This window comes from Perna viridis, chromosome 1 (genome assembly GCF_037379345.1).
Source record: "Perna viridis isolate PV_CMFRI_1.1 ecotype Kerala chromosome 1, ASM3737934v1, whole genome shotgun sequence".
In the NCBI taxonomy this organism is placed as follows: Eukaryota; Metazoa; Mollusca; class Bivalvia; order Mytilida; family Mytilidae; genus Perna; species Perna viridis.
The window spans coordinates 7169634-7191337 of record NC_142445.1 but is presented as its reverse complement, the minus strand read 5'-3'; the positions used below and the strand labels follow the sequence as shown (position 1 = coordinate 7191337).

At 32.2% G+C, this 21704-nt stretch overlaps 2 protein-coding genes across 5 annotated transcripts in view; one reads left to right on the top strand and one right to left on the bottom strand.

Moving 5' to 3' along the window:
* LOC148627038 (uncharacterized) overlaps positions 1-10133 on the top strand; it is a 58012-nt gene extending 47879 nt beyond the window's left edge. The window contains exons 32-43 of the mRNA XM_088564809.1: positions 349-502; positions 778-938; positions 1245-1389; positions 1802-2058; positions 3303-3453; positions 3708-3868; positions 5075-5234; positions 5642-5808; positions 6197-6275; positions 7831-8028; positions 9120-9222; positions 10059-10133. Coding sequence (XP_088420935.1) covers positions 349-502; positions 778-938; positions 1245-1389; positions 1802-2058; positions 3303-3453; positions 3708-3868; positions 5075-5234; positions 5642-5808; positions 6197-6275; positions 7831-8028; positions 9120-9222; positions 10059-10120 — 1798 coding nt within the window. The 3' untranslated portion in view covers positions 10121-10133. The remainder of the gene's footprint in view (positions 1-348; positions 503-777; positions 939-1244; positions 1390-1801; positions 2059-3302; positions 3454-3707; positions 3869-5074; positions 5235-5641; positions 5809-6196; positions 6276-7830; positions 8029-9119; positions 9223-10058) is intronic.
* A 1338-nt stretch (positions 10134-11471) lies between these two features.
* The window catches only part of LOC148627037 (TPR and ankyrin repeat-containing protein 1-like), a 42521-nt gene continuing 32288 nt past the window's right edge, over positions 11472-21704 (bottom strand). For all 4 annotated transcript variants that reach the window (XM_088566089.1, XM_088566108.1, XM_088566099.1 and 1 more), the window contains 3 exons: positions 19139-19385; positions 14606-17625; positions 11472-13812 (listed from right to left, as the gene is read on the bottom strand). In XM_088566089.1, coding sequence (XP_088422215.1) covers positions 13651-13812; positions 14606-17625; positions 19139-19385 — 3429 coding nt within the window. In that variant the 3' untranslated portion in view covers positions 11472-13650. The remainder of the gene's footprint in view (positions 13813-14605; positions 17626-19138; positions 19386-21704) is intronic.

The following is a 21704-nucleotide window of genomic DNA, read 5'->3' as shown; positions in this document are numbered from 1 at the left end:
AGGTTTCCTAGGGTAGCTTAAACTAAAAATTCAGAGAGGGTACCATGAGTGCAAGTGTGTCTTCCTTTGCTTAAAATATTTGAAATTCTAGAGAAAATCAGCTAAAATTGGATATGCTCCCACTTTGGAAGATGAAACTGTATACAAGTGCATGTCCCTTTCAAAATTTCTGGCTTCGGCTCTGGATTCCAGGATATACAATAATCATACAAATGGAATAAAAATATCTTTTCTATCAGAAAAATTAACCAATCTTGCAAGAAAATGCTAGAACAGGCCAATGAAAAAGAAAAAAAAAATATTGAGTCATTTCATGTATTTATTCACTATTCATATCTTTTTGCATAGGAAAAATGTCAGTGTAGTCTTCCCCTGCATAGACTTTAGCTTTTACTCTAACAGTGAAATCCTGTACATCCAGTCAGTAACTGAAGATATGATTTCATCATATTGGAAGAACAAATCTCAATCAGATGTTGTAGACAGTTCTTATGTCCATGTTGTAAGTAATTGTATATGTATAGTTACAATGAAATAGCATTTGTTACAAGACCATTTTGTATTTAATTGAAAGTAGAAGGGAAAACAGACATGTTATGTATTTTAGCATAGCTGTTTATTTTTCATACTACTTGTGAATGTATACAATTCTATTTTTATTTTAACGCAAAAGGAAATAACTCTTCAAAACATATCTATCAAACTTGAAATGATTTATTAACTTAACTGTTATTTAATATGTTTTGTGTCAATGAGATACACCTAACCATTTTGTAGGGTACATTTAATAGTATAACAATCAGCCTGCAAGCCACTTCTAAATCTCCTTCATTAGCAGTTCTGTACAGAGAAACTCAACAGTGGATTACTATACATAAAATACGGATACATGTCAATGGCTCTACCATTACTGGAACCTCTGGTCAGGATTATACAAGGTCAGTCAATGGTTTTACCAAAATTTTTAGGGCCACATAGGGGTCATGCAGTCTGTCTTTCTGTCGGTAAGAAAATGTTTACAAAAAGTCACTTTTTACTCTTCTAAGATAGGCTTTGGATATTTGGCATTTTGCTATGAGACTGTTTATAGATAATGTGTAGGATACAGTGGTTAATGACCTTTGACCTACAAGGCCTTTCATGTGATAAACTTCTGTGAAATTGCTTCCATGTGGCATCAGTCTGTACATTCTATGTGGATGGCACAAGTATGTTCTGTATATCTTATCTCTATTTCTATTTAGTGTTTCAGTGGCACTGGAATATAGTAACATTAACTTTACATTAGAGCCTATGGAGAGAAGAAAATTGTTTCTAGGAGAAATTATTAGTAGAACTAAGTTGGTGTTGTCTGAAGGTATTAGCATTACCAAGGAATGGTTAACAATGGTAGGTTTTGTTAGCGCCCTTCTTTGTTATTTTGGTAAATGGAGGAGATTGCACTGTAAAACCTACCTTTTATATTAGAGGAGATTTCACTGTAAAACCTACCTTTAATATTATACTGGCATGTTTCAAAAATGTAAATGTTTCAAATTACATTGGTGCATACAAAATAGGCATAAAATGACTACCAGTAATATAGCAGCCTCAAATTCCTTCCAAGTAATATTTTTTTTCTTATAAAACGTGCTAATCCATTAGCTTTGTTGTACCCCTACTCAATAGAGTGGGGCTATATTGCTATCACCTTGTCTTTCTGTCAGTCTGTCTGTTACACTTTTTTTATAACACTTCTAATCATTATATAGCTTTGTTGTATCTGGACAAATTTATGAAACTGTTATGAATTTTATTCCAGAACTACCTGCTTTTTGATTTTGTGAAGAATGAACAGTATCCTGGCATAGATTTAAACAATGAAGTTGAGAAAGTGGAAAAATTCATTGATCTTGGTGGGCTTAGGTTAAAATTAGAAAATATAACCATTGAGCCACTTAAAATTCACACTAATGGAAGTGTGGGTTGTTACCAGAGTGATTGTTTTACAGAGAAGAAATGTTTCTGGGATGGACAGTGGAGTTCTAATTATTGTCTTACTAAACGTTATCCTGACAGGTATGATATTGTTATAATCAGACTTCATGCTGTCAATTATCAGAAAAAATGTAAGGTTCAGTCTTGAATAAGTACTCAGTTACCAGGAATATAGTGTCTTAAATAGAATACTGACATTTATTTACACATATCTTACCTCCTGGTTATTAAGATGTTATTTTTTTTTTTGTGCAGTTAGTTTGCCTTTTTGTCTATACAAGCAAATGTTTGCCTGTAGTCAGTGAAACTGAACTCATATTTTTTTACACAGTTCAAATATTCAGTTGTGTACAGGTGACTACTGTCATTCTTTTGACCAGCATGCCTAAAGCCTACTTGAAAAGTGCGAACCTTTAATTTTTTGAACATCTCAAAATGTTTCTCGCCCAGTTTATTTTGACGCTCTTTACAGAATAGACACTTTCGTGTTTAATATAGGGTAGTAGATGAAGATGCTTAATTTTTACTTTTTTATATTTTCATTTTGTTTTTCCCTTAGTCCAGTCTGGCACAAGTATATGTTCATTGCCCATGCCATTGACTACCCTTCAGTTAACACGAAAGGGTTTATTGGTAATTCACAGCAAAATCAAGTTATAAATTTGATATTCTAAAAGGCATATAAATCTATGTCCATTCATGCTTTACATTATTCCTAAGTAGTGAACTGGTTTGTATGTATTGAGATGGAAAATTGTGGTTGAATTATACCCAAAAAGGTTAAGATCAATCTTGAAGAGTTCATTTTTTTTTCCAGAGAGAAGATGCAATTTCAAATTGAAATGATGCATCCATGTCTCGTGCAGTTTTTTTCATAGTGAAAATTGGGCCTTTTTTTTAAAACTGATATCAATATTTAATGTTTATATCATGTTTAATGACATTAATGCATTATATACTTCGGGGATATTACAGTTGACATGATTTCCTCTTATTTTGATAAATCATTTTTTTCCTTTTTGTTCACTTATATAAATTGCAGTTAATTTGTGTAACTTTCATTTTAATATCAACAAAACATGGTGTTTTGCTTTATATGAAAAGCACAACACTGCAGAAGTTCACCAAGAATGAGCTATATATGAAGAAACATATGTCATTAGAGAAAAATAATTTTACAATGGCTTTCATGTCAAAACATGTCTACACTCTTGATGGTTAAATTTTTCAATTTTGAATTGCTTGGCAAGCCTACCACTTTGAATGCAGTGCGAGATTATTTAGTTCTTATTTCACTGTCATAAACTTTATTTTATTATTTTAAGGTACACGTATGAAGCATATCTACCTTGTAATCAAACACAGCTTCTCACACCAGATGAAGTGAATGAAACTGCCATAGTCTTATTGAATAGGACCTTACAGATTCTAAATATCTCAGATCCTAGTGTTGTACTCTCAGTCGACATCACACCAGTATTTATTTTGTTTTTAATGATTAGTCAATTTGATAATTGAATTATTCCATAATTTTGAAATTTTGAAAAAATGGGCATCTTATTTATTCTTATTCTGAATGAAAAATATTCTCTTTTCTGTTTCTCTTAAAACATTTTGAGGAATATAAATATTTTGAGGCATACTTTCATGTTACATTTGAATGCCAAAATTCACCAGAACTTGAGTTCTACTTTAAGCCTACAATGACTATAAGTTTCTGTTTTGTGTAGACTGGAGCTGTGATAGAGGTACAGTCAACCCCCTTACATCCCTACATAGAACAGTATTCTGAGTTACTATGGCAAGAGATAAATTACAGGGGAGGATTCAGTTTTAGTCCATCTTCAAGATCTGTTCAGTTTATTCCAAGGCATAGAAGAGATTTTACCAAGTATGTCAATATTAAAGGATTTTTATAACAGAAATACAAAGGGTGCATAAGTTTTAAAAAATCGAAACTAGTGTATGTTTATTCCATATCCATCCAATTCTTACAGAATTAGTTAAAGTTAAAATCTAGGGTCATGACTTTCAGATCACAAATTCATGGTAAAAACTAAATACGATTTTGGGCTTTGACTATGAGGGTTGGAGCTATTTGTACATGTACTCATATAACAACTTAATAGTGCACTTTAGTATTGATATGGGTTATGTTTCCATCTATGGGAATATGCAAACACCCCTCTGAGCCTGCATTCAGTCATTTCCAAAAGTTTGTATGCTATTTCCAACAGAATGATTTTGCACCATTCATGTTTCCGACAAATATTTTATACTTATTGACTGGGTCTGAGGGAAAGTAAACTTACATATATTTTATACTTATTGACTGGGTATGAGGGGAAAGTAAACTTACATATATTATATATTTATTGATCGAGTATGAGGGGAAAGTAAACTTACTATTCCCTAAATGTACAGTCAGTGTTTTATTATACTGAAAGAGACAGTAGACACAAATCTATAGCAGAGACTTGAAAAGACAACATATTAGATCTCATTCTATATACCCATTCTTAGTAGTCACATACACAGTCATATTGTTTTTACATAGAGAAATCTAAGAGACATGCAAATTCATGTGCTGACTGGGCACCGCCCATGATGTTTCTGTCACCTGACTGAAGTTTAAATCTCTGGACTCCATCTTGAATAACAATGAATGTCGAGAATTCTGAATGAAGTTTTAAGAAACCTATCCAATCCCATAACAGAAAAGAAAATTCCGTGAAATATAATTACACTTGTGGTCAAATAGTTTTAGGGATGACAAATGGTTAGGAAAAAATGGACCAGTCAAAAGTCTTTTGGTGTGCAACTCATGAGATTAGAAAAACTGTTCAAATAAATTTTGTAAAAAAGATATACTGAGGTATAATAAAGGATGTTATTGATGCTCATTCCCTATAAGGGCAAGTTCTGGTGACACTAAAGTAAATCATTTACCAAAAAAAAACATTATGAAACTGTCAAGTGAGCACATAAAATTTAAAGACTTAAGAAATTATTCCAGTATCAAAATAAAATCTTTAATATTTTTGTTAATTTTGTTATTTACAATTTCATAAAATCATATTATTTTTTTTATTTACAGTGTGGACATAAATCTATTATTCAGAAGTATAGATTTTGATGCCATAGTTAACAGTGGACTTGCCAATAAACAGAATATAGCTTCCTTACTCCTTGCACAGATAAACTTATTTATGCTTGGTGAACTAGTTCAATCATTTCAATTACATGCAATTGAGAAGGTAAATAAATGGAATGGAAGTGTATAAGATTTATCATCTCTTGTTGAATGGTGTACAATAATTTGGAAGTGAATAAAATGCTGGGATGGATAAATGAATTGATATTTTTTGGTAGTAAGCCAATATGTTGTTCAAGTATGCATGTGAAAAAAAGACAAAATTTACAATTTGTAACAACTCAAAACACCAAATTCCATATTATTTACATAATTTTCATTGTTTATAAACCACTTCTTACAGAAAACACTGAAAGATAAAATAATTAACATAATTAAACAAAAGTGAGGGGATATGAAATCTTGTAATTCTTAGATTTCCCTTCATAAACGAATTTAACATTTTCACTCTGTTCATATGGCCATATATTTTCCATTAGGCTGGTTTATCATATTTTTTCTTCTTTTCAGGATTATATTAAATTTAGCATGAAGAAAAGTATAGAAAGCCTCCTGGACATGTCTATAGAAATAGGCAAGCTTTGGGACAGAGTGAATAATGGATTGTTGAAGTTAGATATAAACTATGTCAGACCAGTGATGGCAACATTCATATCATTACATGGATCCTTTCAGGAGTAGGTAGTAACAGAGTGTCAATCAATATGACTAAATATCCCTTTTGAATGTTCTGATTGAATTATACTTATATTTTTGTTAGGAAAACAAGAATAAGTTTTGGTAGGACACCCATAAAAATGTAAGAAAGATCTATGGCATACAGGTTATTGATGGAGGACTGAGCCAAATTGCTTACACTTGGTATCAACCTATCGAAGGGTTGCTGAAATTTTTGTGATGAAAATTAGGAACAGATGAAATTCAATGCCTTTGAAGCCTCAAGACAAAGAATTAAATTAAACCCACAGCTTACTGAATAACATTTATTAGTGAAAAGTAAAATGCTATAAATCTAATAGATTTTTATTTAATTTTTTATGATAATTTAATGATCTTATTTTCCAGAATATGTAACTCACTGACAGGGCATTCCACAGGCTCTAACTTGGTACCAACATTTTCTACCAACATAACATCACCAAAGGTATATACAAATCTATTACTGTAACTCACTGTACCTTATGGCAGACAGAGAAAAATTGAGATTTTTGTTAATACCCCCTTCACATACATGAATCTTTCTTACAAATCCTTACAAAGCATCAATTCTTAGTAATCCCCAGGCAATCATATTTAACTCGTGGTCATTCGTAAAAAAAATCTTAACAACTTATAGACCTTCCCTTGCATTCATGTCAATTTGCAAAACAGGACATGAAAATTTTTTGACATGTCAAAAATTTTTACTTATATGGCCCTGAATCTTTTTGGAAATTTTATTTGTAAAGAGCTCGCAAACCAATCTTAACCAATTGTAAAGCATTGTTAACTGATTGCAAGATCTCGTAAAGCATTTGCAAGAACTTTGTGGTATGCTATTTTATACGATTCATTTATGAATGATTGAATGATTGTGAGTTGTTTATGATATTTTTTTTAATGGATTTATGAATAACAACAAGTTCAAGCGAGCACAAAGTCAAAATAATTTGGGTATAATATTGATTTATTTCTCTCATGTCAAATAATCAATGGAAGAATGCATGAGGCTGTATGAGTTGAATTCCTATGACAAAATGCAACTCCATTAAAAAATCAATGCCGTTAGTAAACCACTTGTAACTTAGCTGCAAGTGTTTGTAAAAACTTGTTAATTGTCTTAGACCATTTGTTAATTATCAGTAAAGCGTGGACCAAGTCATAATAATTGGCATTGCACTCTCAAATATTCTTAACAATATAGTATGTGTTCTTAAATTGATCGTATATATGCTATGGTAATTGAACTGTTAAACATTTTTCATTCATTATTAGTCAATAGTAAAGTAATACTTCATACTCATAACCAGTTGTAAAGCACTCACAAATCAATGGTAAAAGTGGCTTAATTCACAAAGATAGGTGTTAGATTTAACATCGTGTAAATTTTGGGGATTCACAAGGATTGGTAAGAAAGGTTCCTGTGAAGGAGGTATTACATTTGATTATTACATAAATAGTAGTGTTTTATTGAATGTTCCCACTGAAATAAATTTCAATAACTCACACTGTGAAATGAATTTAGTAATTTCACTTTCGGACTTTCTCCTGCCAAAATGTCACAATTTTGAAATCAATCTGCCATTCACAAAGTTTGAAATTTATGTTGGAAGGAATAGTCAAGGAAATCTATATAATAAATAGGATAATCAATTGGTTATCGTGAATAATCAAAATATTATCAATCAAAGAACGCAGTAAGATTTAACTTGTGCATGGAACAAGTTCCGCACACTCGTTAAATCTAGGTGTTCTTTGGCACTCGTGATGATATTTTGGTTATTTACTTCTTCCAATTAATTATCCTATTGATATTTAAAATTTGCAGGTAAAAGTTATATTAAAAATTGATACCAGCCCTAATATTAACACTTTATTAATGCTGGTCAATAAAATTCCAGTAGAACTAGTAGATTTTTTCTACCAACTAGTCCGGTGGCTGATTGGATTGCAACCTTACTATATTTTTCTTGTCAATAATTTACTGAATTTTAATTCAGGTACCAGTTGCCATGATACCAGTGCCTACTATTTTAGTTGTATATAACAAGTCGACAACCAGTCCTCACCATCTACTGCCAGTTATAGATACCCTGTATGTTGATGTATGTTTCATCCAGAGTCAGCAATGTCCCTCATGTGTGAATGATTACTCATGGGAGACATGTTCTATGAAGCCAAAAGTGATCAGAGATGGGGTTAGTACATATATTTGTGACAATTAAATAGAAAACATATATTGTAACTTACATTTGTTCACAAAGGCTAACCTGTTAATTTTACACAACAGAAGCCGTAGGTTTCTATTAATCAAAGTATGACTCACTTATTTGTTGTAAATGTCGAAAAAATCTTGCTTATTTTCATGAGGGGCCAGAATATGTTCCCTATATCATACAGGTAAAGAGTACATTATATATTCTACATAAATTGATTTTAAAAAAAGTGTTCTTTTTGATAGGAACACAAATATTTTTGGATACTATTGACATTATTTTTTTTTTTTCTATGTAATAACTTCAGTTGTAGTCTACTGAATTTCATTAAATTTTGATGGATTGTTATTAAAAAGAGTGTCATTGATCCCTACCATTTTGAAAAAAAAGGAGCAAAATTGGTAATGGTTTTTGAATTAAAGGGATCAATGGCATAGTGTTTGATAAACACCCTTAAAAGAAAATTCCTTTAACTTTATTCATGTATATGTAATTGAAATAGAAATATACAGAAATCAGTAAGCAGAATGAAACCTATTCTTGATCTATCATCAGGACAGACTCACATACCAAAAATCAGCTCAATATCAGGAAGCGATAAGATAAAAAGTGCAGAAAACTTAAATTTTGGTAAATTTTTCAGAGTTCAAGTGCCATAACTTGAACAAAAATCAGCAAAGCATAAATAAACATTAACTTGATAAGTAATTCATCAAGGTAGACTCACATATCAATGTAAAATCTGTAAGCTTTTAGAAAAAAAGTGTGGAAAACCTAAATTTCACTAAATTTTTCAAAGTTCAAGAGCCATAACTCAGACAAAAATCAGCAAGGCAGAACGAAACGTAAATTTGATCTGTAACTCATCAAGGTAGAATCACATATCAAAAATCAGCTCAATATCTGCTAGCGTTTAGGAAAAAAGTGTGGAAAACTTTTTTTCTGGACGGCACGACAGATGGATGGATGGACAGAAGGCAAATCTAAAGTTCCCTTCGGCTAAAGCTGGTAGGGGACTATTAAGTACTATATATCTATTCTATATATATTTGTTTCCTTTTTACTGTATTTAGGGCCCAAATAAACCTTTTGATGACATAGGACCAGTACAGTGGACTATTATTGGTGTTGCTGCTGTTTTTATTTTGGCTCTGGCAATAATGGCTGCTCAGGGATGTAAGTATGCTTTTTAAGAGTCTTAAATTTTATAACAAGGTTCCAAACCACAGGATGAAAGTTGGCATTGGTTTTGGGGGTTATGGCTCCAACCGTTTTAGAATTAGGGGCCAAAAACAAGTATTTCGTAGATTTTAAATTTATAACCCCAGTAAAAGTAAAGGAAGGTCTATGATTTTGTTCCACAATATTCTATACCACAATGATCAGACTTGTTTTGATATTGGGAGAAGACTTAAATATTTTAGTAATAAGGGGGTCAGATACAACCATTTTCCTTATGTCCAGACAAGACATGGCATAACTTTCTTTTGATTTCCGCTAGAGCCTTAGTTCCCTCGATTACTCTTTGGAATTGTATTATATTCGTGCCATATGACCAAAGGAAGGCTGGGATTGATTTGGGGGGGGGGGGGGTAAAGACTTAAGCCTTGGAGAAATTAGGGGCCAAAAACAGGCATGTCTTGTCAATAGCTTTAATAGAAGTTAGTGGATCTCTTTGAAATTGTATTAAAAGTTGCCATTTTAATTAGATTGGTATTGTACAGGACTGGGAGTCTTGGCTTCGCTACTTGAGGCTGAATTGCCTGACCCTACCCACCTCTCCCTATTTCCAGTGGCTATCAAAATTCATCGACCCAATTATTATTGTGTCTCATCCCATTTTTCTTTTCATCATTTCATGTTTATTTTTTCATTCATTTCATGTTCATGGCCTGGATATATCTTAAGTATTGCTGCTTGGGCAGTTAACACCAATCAATCGATGAATCTATAGGTAATTGACAAGAATGGATTTAAAATTATTGTGTCCTTATTATTTTGCTTTATTACAGTATATGAAGCAACAAAGAAGAAAGATCCAAAAGGTCCTGATAGTTATGAAGATAATGAATAAAGAAATTACAACATTTTTGTGAATAAATGTGCCTCATGACTATTTCTTAACTAATTGTACCCCTGCTCAGAAGAAGGGGTATTTGACACAGTCCATATGTCCTGAATGAAGTAACACCTGCTCTTGATTGTCATATCACCAACATATTTTTTGGGAAAGCTTTTATAGGTTGCCATATAAAGGAATGTTCGACAAGATAACCTCAATTTCCTGTTTGACAAAAAGAGGATGATAGTATTATTTAGCAATGAGTTTTGACTCATATTGCATCTTTTAACATCTTATGACATGTTTTGTAAATTCTCAGTTTCTAGAGCTAATTAATATATCCCTGCTAACAAGGTTGGGGTGTACATAGGAATCTCCTTGTCATTTTCTTGTATGGTAAGCATAACTCCTAAACTGCTTGCGGATATAGATGTAATTTTATAGGAAGGTTTGGCATCATATGTAGATGTGCATGAAAGAATATTGTTACTATTAGAGAACTATAAAGGGGTTGAATCTAAATTCAGGGCTTTTCATTGAACATCATGTAAAGTGTGGTATTCACTATGTGATCAAGCTTACTGTATTTCTAGTTATGAAAGGACTGTTTTTCTAGACCAGCTTTTTTTTCCATTTTCTTAGACAACTTGGAAGTAATTCAGTTTTTTTTTTGTATTTTGAAATACAAAGTTGATCATTTTTTTGGTGTTTCTTTTTTTGATTTAATGCTGCTAATGAGAAGTTTCTGCTGTAGCATACAGAACTAGTATTTTTATACGACAATTTTTTTCATGGTCATATAATGGTAAGGTGCTGCCGTTTCCCTCTATATTGTTTTTGTCATTGTCCTGGACTAACTTTAGTCATTGATCTTGATAAAATTTCACAAGGTTCTGAACCACCACTTCCTGTTTAGGAAAGGGGCCTAAAGAAAGCATTATATTGGCTTAACTTTATTACTTAAATAAAGGTTTATGGATCTCGACAAAATTGCATTACAAGTTTTCAAAGTCAGGCTTAGATTATATTTAGGGAAGAGGGGTTAACCCCCTCAAACAAAGTTTTTGTTCATGCCATGTAACAAGAAAGGTCCAGGCTTGGTTGCTACAAGTTTTACAAGTTTAAAAAAAAACTGAGTTTGAAGAATATTCTTATTTCAATGATGAGTTCAATCAAGGCTTTGGGGATTTTACAAATTCACTGACAGGAATATTCTCAAAGAATTTTTTCAAGTCTTAAAATCACATACATTTTGCTTTTAAAATGTATAACTACCAAGAATGTGTTGCACTACAACAAAATGACGACCTATCAAATGACTTGAAGGCTATTGAATCCGTCAGTAATCATACAAAACAACTAATGCAAGTATGTCATTTTATTTTTAACCTTAGTAACAGTCATAAACATTTCACATAAAATTATCACAATAGGAGCAAAAAGTATTATTTTCTCTGAGACAGTAAAATCTTTACAAAAACCTCCCTGATTAGTACCACTGACAGATACATAATACCAAGTCTTAAAAAATATACATAGAAAAAATACTGTTTGGAATGTATTCACAAAAATTAAATCTAATCTTAACTGAGGCTTATGAAAATGACCCATATAGTTTTAATGTCCTGCAAATTCAAAATACGTAATTCAGCAACATGTCAACAATACTGTAAATTCAGAATTAATGGAATGCTTTTTATATTCAAAGTGATTTGTTGACACTGCAAAATTTAAGTTCCATTCGGAAAACATTTCTTATGAGAAAAGCATAATAATTGATAAAGTGTAAAGCAAAATAAATCGCATATTGAAATTTTAAAACAAAATAATAAAAGCTTGCAAACTGACCCTAAATTAACAGTATGGAATTTGGAAACTCATGGAGTCAGAGAGAAAACAAGAGTCATACTGCAAGAAAATCATTGAAATTCAAAATATATCATAAAACTAAGAAAGTACTTATATTCATTGGGTACTAATTTCTGTGTATTTCATAGTTGACTCAAACCACGAAATTAGACTCCCGACAAAATACATATCTTCTGTTTAAATATACTGTGGAAAATATCAAACCACAACTATAAGAATCCATGTACCAACATATTGTCTGCAATCCATGAAAATTTATATCCATGAATAAAGGTACTTTTCCCATACATTAAGATAAAATTCTCCAGATTTTTGATATTTTATAAGGTTACTGATTCCATTAAGCAAAAAGTCTTTTCACTATAACTGTGTAATTTAATTATTTTAACATTAAAGGGAATAAATTTATCTGGTTAACTGTGAAACTCAGATCAAGAATTTGGAAAAATATGGAATCTGAAGATAAAAATCTACTATTTTCATTACAAAAAATATTCATCTAATTTTTATCAATAACAAATATTCACACCTTCAAATAGTAATCAATACATGTACACAATTTTTGTTCAACACTGTGTGTAGATATTGAACTCACAAAAATCTTTGGTGGAAATCCTCGAAGAAAACTAAAGGACACCTGCCTCAGCAATGCAAGGCCATTAAAAAGACCAAGTTTGCCATAATGTAAATTCAGACATTCAAGATTTATTAAAAACAATAATAAAAACTTGCATTATGGAACTTTTAACATTATGCAGGGTTTTTTTTTTCTTTTTCAAAAATTGCATTTAAGACAAAAATGACAAGATCACAATAAATAATGAACACAATAATTTTTCAATATACAGTATATCTTTGGTGACAACAATTGTTTTTCAGAAGAGAAAACTTCATCATAACATTTAAACGTATATGTGCTCAAATTATGGAGATCAAGTTGTGGTGAATTACAGTAAAGGAGATAAATTCGACAACATTGTAGAAGCATTACAATTAAATATGGATTTCTGAGGTCAATTTTAGAAATTATCAGAGTAAAATGTAGTGTAATTGATTTTGTCTTAATAGAGTATACTATAGCATTGTGGAGAATTATATACCTCAAACAAAATTTATACTTGCTACTTTTTGTGAAACTGATCACTGATTTGCATACCTGGTAGCTAGATTTTATAAATTTTGCCTGATTCTTATAAATAAATATACCTGATGAACACTGAATGGCACAGCTAAATTTTATAAATTTTGTCTGATTCTTATAAATTTTACCTGATAAACGCCACTAGATTACAACAGCATAAAAATAATATGATATGACAAACTTTTCATGTAAAATCTTAAAATTATATTTACGAGAATGCTTCTGATTGCCAGTAAAATTTTAATATTGAAATGAGTTAGCTCAATGATATTATACGAGAATGCTTCTGATCACCAATAAAATTTTAATATTGAAATATAATATTAAAAGATGAATATTATCAGTCAAAACTAATTCAAATCTGTTACTTGTTACTTGTGAGCAAAATACATATGGTGTGATATAATAGGGATACATACTTATCAATTATGTCATAAGTAACCTTCCAATGGAGATAAAAATCATGGTCACAAAAGACAGTCATAGTTCATTCTATTCAATAGATTTATCATTTTACTCAAATTATATAAATTTATCTGTATTTTCCTTTCCTCTTTCTATGTTTCTTTCGACCAGCAGCGTCCTGGTGTTTACCAGGTTCATCAACAACTGATGCTATATCTTCTACTTGTTCCTCTTCTCCAGATAGATTTTCTTCAGTTGGACCTGATTCTACAGGTGGCTTTCTCAAAATCTAAAACAATAACAGTTTTTAAGTTAAGGAAACAAGTATTGGTACTTTTGCCTTGAAATGGCACATGTTTTGCTTCATAATATTAAAGCTACTTGTGAAGATAGATATATAATTTATAATCGACAATATGTTTTCTACATTGTAATTTACAACCACAATAGAGAACCTTAACTTAAACATAAATGCATACAATGTTCCTTCAGTAGCTTTATCAATGCAATATTCAAATACTAGCAAAGGTTATTCCCCTTTTTGGGTATACCAGTAACTACCAGTTATCTTTTTATTGTAACAAACTTCCTGGTTGGTTGTTTCTCTTGTAACAAACTTTTGAATAACATGGTTGGTATTTTAATGTCATAAATGTTGCTGGTAAACAGACTTCTATGCAAAAAAACTCTGAGAAAACAAGAAAAAAAACTGAACAAAGCTCAACTTTTGATACACTGTCTCCCACCCCCAGAAACCATTTAAGAAAACCTATTGAGTCATTCAGATGGTGAAAAAAATAGGTGCACAACGGCATCATGTGATAAAGAATTTGTTAAAGTTTTATCAAAGTCTGTTCAGCAGTTTCAAAAGGAGTTGCGAATTAGAACTGGGAAAGAAAGAATATACAGCACAATCACTTTATACCTGCTACAATGCAGGGGGTATAATAACAATTAGATAATGAATCAATTCTAAATCTATAAGAAATTAAATCAAAAGTAATTAATCTAATTTATTAAAAGTTTATAAGCAAAAAACTAACAAAAATCCAAAATACTCCTTAAGTAGGGGAAAGACTTACCTTTTCCTTGTCTTTGTATCCCTCTATAACAAGTGGTTCAACATCATTCAAGTGACCAATCATTTCATGGCAATACTGCATAACCTTAGGATTATCCCATTCTTTATTATTTACTACAGATGCTACAAGGGATTCTACTTTTTCAAGGGAATCCACCAGGTCAGAGACTTTCAAGGAAAAAGCTTTGTAAAGGGATTCAACTATATATGATGACTGTAATTCATACTTCTGAATGAAGACAGAAACTTCATCAATGCCAATTTTAATTTCATTTATGTAATTATTTTGAAACCATTTGTACTGCTCCTGTTTTGAACGATGTGAATCCAGTTTAACATGAGCTTGTAAAGGTGTTAACCCTTGGATAGATGATGGACCATTTATGTTCATGTAACCTTCCATTCCTTCAAATATGTCATGAAGTCCTTTCTGTGGAGTTGAATTATCAGCATCCTCAAATATTCCGTTCTCTATACGTCTTGGATTATCTAGTTCCTCATCCTTGTCATTTTGGAATATTTCACCACAAAACCCACACATTTCTTCATTTACTTTGATATCCCTGAGTAAATCAGAACCTTCTGAGATTTGATTATAGAGTGCTTCCTCACAAAGTTTTTTCAGGGTTTTACATTTCTTTAAAAAAGCTACATGTCTTAAATATCTTAAAATTACATCAGCTGACTTCTTTCTCTTCTCCTCAATTTCAAATTTTTGTTTTGCGGCTCTGTGCATCTGATTGTGCTCCTCTGAAACATTATGGTCTTCCTCGACTTCAGGTTTATGTTCAGCTAGAACAATCTCAGGATTCGTAGCAGCCAAAGAAGTCTTTTCTGAGCAAAAACTACTTTTGAATAAATTAAAATTCTCCAACGACACCTTGATTAGGCCTTCTCTTTTATTCATCTTTTCATCCCATCGACAGAAGAGTAGATCATCTTCCCTTCCCTGTAGTAATTCTTTGAGACATTTGGCTAAGTCACCTGTTCCTTTAGATGATTTGACCTGATCAACTGCTCTGGTGAGACGAGGAGGGCACAATGATGGAAGATCAATTTGACAAAATTCTCTCATTACATTTGGTTCAAAGGTGGAATACACAGTTTTGTCCATGTTGATGAGGAAAACCAAACCACAAATCAGAACCCTTTCAGCAATGCCAGCTGCTGTCAATATCTCATCTGTAAACTCTGAAGTTGGCTCTTCTAGCTGATGCTCAACAGACTCAACCTTGGTTGAAACTTCCATTAAACCCTGGAAAGCTCTTCTGATGATGTTTACCCCATTGTCTGTTCCAGCCAATATTCCAATAAATCTGTCAATTCTATTTCTAATTTTGTCTTCCTCAGGAGCATACCTTTGCCTGGTAACAGATTCAAATGTAGATATTCCATTGTCAGCCTTATAACTAGAATCAATGAAGTAGACCAGTGATACATAGGATGATGGTATCACAAAGAATGGAGACTCCATCGTGGAGAACTTGCACTGCATACAGAGTGATGTTGTGGTGAAAAACTCAATCCACATCATAAGTAGACTGGTCTCAGGAACAAGGGCTTCATGTTTTCTTATCAGCTGAATGAATGTTGCAAATGACAACATAGCATTTTTTGACTTGTTATTAGAAGAATACATTTCAAGGAAAGCATCTTGAAAACGTCTACCTACACACATTACAGTTCTTCCTTTGTCAAGAAGAAAACCAATCTCTTTCATGCTAATTTTCATACCATTATCATATTCCATTTGTACATCTTTTTCAAACCTGTACAATGCATTGTCAACATCTATATTTAGTTTCATAAGTTTCTGTACGAAGCCCATCTTCATGAACAGTTCTACATTTTCCCCCCTTTTTCTACTTTTCTTGTCCATAATCTCCCCATATTTAGTTTTCAAGAATCTGTTGATATACTGTTTAGCATAATAGTATTGTGAGACTTCTTTTTGGGTAGCAACTGCATCTTGAACTGTATCAGAAATGCCTGCTCCATGCCCAGAGTTCTGGATCAAGTCATTCAACAACACCTTACAAGACTTGTACTTGTCCTCTATGAAATTTTCCAGCAGAAGCTTGAAGTCCTTATTAAGTGGGGCTCTCATTAACTCTCCTATTCCATCATCAACAATGCATTCTAGTTCTATATTCCACTGATCTAATTCTAGTAACACTAAAATGTCTCTATGTGTCAATTTCCTGTGTATGCTTTCACAACATTGTTCCTTTCTAATGCCAGCAGCATATAAGGAACATTGGACATGGTTCTTTCTTAAGGTAGCTATTTCTTCTTGTATTTTCTCAAACCAATTCTTCCCCCTCTTGATCAAAAACTCAGCAATGATTGTATTTACGTTATTAGAAGAGATTTCACCAGAAATGTCACTATCAGCATTCTGTCTTAGAAGTTCCACTATTCTAGGATGGTGTTGAAGATTATAGACTAATTTTGTACTTGAAGCAATTTCTAGTCCATAAAATGAATGGATATTTACCAACTGGTTTCCATCAGTAATATTGTCCTTTCCAGCAACTAGAACTTTTAATACCTCAAACAGAGTTCTAATACCATTCATAACTCTTTGTATATTCTGGCTATCAGATAGATCACCATTGTAAATCAACCAGTTTGTACACTCAAGTTGTCCAACTTTATACTTATAACTGAAATGTTTGTGTGTGAAATTGCCAAAAGCTGCTTTAATTCGATCAAAATCCCCAGTCAGCTGCCCGAGAAGGAGCTCAGCTTCACCTGCACCTATTTTTGGATGATTAAATTTGTAGCATTTCACATCCTTCAAGTTGTTGAATATATCTATAGCTCCCTTTAATTCTCTGCTAACTAGTTCCAAATCATCACATTTAGCAGTGCCATTGAATTCAACAGATGACATTGTTTTAGCCTTGAGAATGTGACAATATCCAACAAAGTCCTTCTCTTCAAGTTCAGTGAAAAGTCTAAGGGCTTCTTCAATCTGTCCTTGTTCTAGATATAGAATAGCAGCAGCTTTGACTTTACCTAAAAAATAAAAGCAAAATAATAAAAATAAGAAATAGGATTGTCATCCACACTTTAAAAATGATTGGCTCAATACAATACTTTAGGGTTATTAATATTCATGGATTCTGTCAAGTGGAGATATTTGGGGATAGTTTCAAAAATGATTATCATTATATAGTGTTAAAATTAATTCACTACAAAAATTTAAACATTAATATGTGAACAGTTATCCACTAAATTTTACACACAAACAATTTGTCAAAAGACAATCATGCAATAATAAATGAAGGTAATTAGAAAAACAGGTCAAGATATAAATGAACAAGTCTCTGAAACTAGAGGCTCAAGAGAGCCTGAATCACTCACCTGGTTAACCATTCGCTTATTTGAAAAACTTGAGGAATGAGACAGGTTAAGTTAAAATCAACTAAAATTATTCATAGCATTTTCATGACTTTAATCAGAATTTTGCAAAAGGCAACAATTTTTGAATTTTTTTCAAAAACCTGTCTTATGACCCCTAAGTTCCATTTTTAGTATAGGCAGCCATATCCATTCACGGATTAAAAATCTCAGCAGTCATTTTGAGCACAATACACTAAAGAACTATTATGCTTATTTTCATTCAATGATCTTAAATGGTTTTAGAGAAGATTTTCGAAGTTGTACATGTGATAAAAAAAAACAACAACAAAACTGTTTCAGGGGTCATAACTCCTACATTAGTCAATGAATGGTTTTGAAAATTTCGGCATAGGTCCTTCTCATGATGCTTAACAATTTTACCCCATGCCAGAAATTTGCTAAAGGCAACAGTTTTTGAGTTATTTGCAAAAAACTGCCATCTGACCCCTATGTTCTATTTTTAGTAATGGCAGCCATGATTTTTCATGAATCAACAATCCCATCAGTCAATTTGTGTGGGATACCTTAAGAAACATAAATGTCAACTTTCAATGAATTCTGTGCAATGGATTTTGAGAAGATGATTTTCAAAGGCACATGCGAAAAATGCAAAAAAAAAATGTTTCAGGAGCCGTAACTCCTACAGCAGTTGACCAATTGTTTTGAAAATTTAAGCCTAGGTCCATCTCATGATGCCAAACAACATTACCTATGCCAAAAATTTGCTAAAGGCAATGGTTTTTGAGTTATTTGCAAAAAACTGCAATCTGACCCCTATGTTCTATTTTTAGTAACAGTGGCAATGTTTTTTCATGGATCAAAAATCCCAATGGTCATTTTGTGCAGAACACCCTAAGGAACTATCATGTCAAGTTTAAAACCTGTCAGTCCAGTAGTTTCAGAGGAGAAGATTTTTTAAAATTCGTACACGACGACGACGATGGACGCCATGTGATTGCATAAGCTCACTTGGCCTTTGGCCAGGTGAGCTAAAAAGTACAGCCCCTTACTTTTGCAAAAGGTAATAGACAAATTTTTCATTTATTATCATGTAAGGTTTGTCAACTTTTAGGCTACTTGAAGGATATGAAATCTCAAAGACTGAGAAATCTATAATCATTTATACCATTTTCTTTGAGCATTTCTGCAGCATATGACATGTAGTTGTTTTGAGGCTTATGTTTCTGTTTTAGAAAGCTAACCCTCTTATCAATGCTAGGAAGAATGTTCAGAGATGCAAGCATCTTGTCTGGTTTCTTCAGCTTGTGGTAAAGATTGGCTCCAGCAAAGGCTAATTGTTCCTCTGTGTAGTGCTTGGCAGGTTTATGATCGATCAAGTGCTTTGGAACTGGTTTCCCCTCACTTTCAAATTCCTGTTATAAAATCATAAATATAAATGATAACAAAATACCATTTTCAAAAAGAAGAAAGATTTAAAGCTTTTACAATGAATAAGAAATGTATTTTACTTGATATTGGTTGAGTTATTTTTTATTTAGTAAACTAGATGTGTTTGCATGACCTGAATGCCTTCACCGGCAGTACAGTTTTTTCTAAGTTCAAGGGCATAACTCCATCAAAAACCAAAGAACCAGAACAGAACTCAACCCTGATGTGTAACTCTTCAATATAAACCGGTATCAGTTCAATTTCTCAAGGCATTAGGAAAAAAAAATGAAGTTTGAGGGACATTACTCTATACAAAATCAACAAACTGAAACAAAACTCTGACTCGATATCTAACTTGTCAATATACATCTGCATACAAAGTTTTTTAAAAAAATGTCAAAGTTGATCATTACAGTTACTTTACTAGGTTAAAGGAGCACAACTGCATCAAAAATCAAGAAACTGGAGCAAAACTCAGACTTGGTCTGTAAATTATCAATACGCACCTGTATACATAAATTGAGTTCAATATCACAAGGTGTTTGAAAAAAAAAGTCTAAAAAAGTGGTCATAACAATAATTTTTAAAAGTTAAAAGGGCATAACTCCAACAAAAATCAAAGAACAGGAACAACACTCAAATCTGTAACATCAATATTTTTACATACAATCAGTTCAATAATTATCTCGCATCCATGAGAAAAAGGTCTGCAATCTGGTTGTCACAGAATGACAGAATGACAGCCTAAGGTAAAACTGTCTGACCCGATCACTGTGTGGTGGGGCATAACAAATTAAGAAGCCTCCACAAGTTTATTTATATTGAAACTAAAGAAAACTGAGCAAAGCTCACTAACTGGTATCCATGGCTACCTACCCAGTAACCATATGGTCAAAACAGGAAGTTGATTTCACTTCATTATAAAATAAAACTAAATGATAAAACATCCCTATAGAAAGTTAATGTCAAAATATCCAGTGAAATGAATAGAAGTTGTACAGAAAACAGTAACAAACTGTGAGCTCACCAATTTGATACCCGACACCCTCTCATTTGATAACATGCACCTTTTAACCTCCATTTTGATTTGGTTCAAATTCTGAAATAGGAATTGCACACTGGGAATATGTAATAAAGATTCTGTGAAAGTTTCATTCAATTGGTCTAGGATTAGTAATTGATAAGTGATTGACCTTTGTCCTTATATTGACAAACGACAAAGTCCATGTTTTTCTATGTGAAACCCCCAAATTGATTTGGATCAAATTCTAATATAAGATGTGCACAATGGAATTATGTAATAAAGATTCTGTGAAAGTTTCATTCACTTTCTTTCAGTGGTTATTAAGAGGACTAACGGATAAGAGATGTGTCCCATCATTTATTAAAAAATGACAAAGTCCTTGTTTTGCTATGTAAAACCCCCAAATTGATTTGGTTTGAATTTCCTTAAATTGGAGGTATTCAATGGGAAAATTAATAAAGAATTTGTGAAAGTTTTATTCAATCCCATTCAGTGGTATGGGAGGAGTAATGCATAAGAGATGGATCCCCCTTGTGAAACAGAAGGAAGGACAGACAGACAGAAGGAGAGCAGACACCCCTATATATATATATGTATCCCCCACTGATATAAAAAGTTGTGGACAGACAAACTGAATGACAGACACCATGATCACTATATATCTCCTGCAAAGCAAAGGATATAATTAATGATTACTGTAATAAACACTAAAAGATAATATTACAGTAGTTAAATATGCCAGTTAATCATGCAATTTTATAGGTCAGATGACAGGGGATATGAAACCATATTGCCAAGGAGACCTTATCCCCTGGTCTACCATGAGGATATGGAAGCAGACCAGAAAACTTATTGCTTTTATGAAAGTGAAGCTAATATAAGTATCATATAATACTAATTATGTGGGAAGTCAACATCTTTGTGAAATAAAAAAAATAACTGTCTTCTTTCATCTTGTTAGTTTGATGTGTAACGTCACAAACAATATGCATATCTGACATTGATGATCTGAACTGATTTTTCGAAGATTATGTTACTAAAACAGATGAAAAGACACTCCAACAGAATATATTTGTTTTTCAGAACTTTCACAGGGGATATGGTCTCACATTTGCCTACCACTCGGGGAATATAGAACCCTGACAGGCAATATAAGCCTATATCCCTATGAATATAACATACCATATAATTTTCAAAAATTATGGAACTCATTTCTTGAATAGTTTTACCAAACAAAACTTGGAAACTATTAAAGCACTTCAAACATAAGTTTATATGA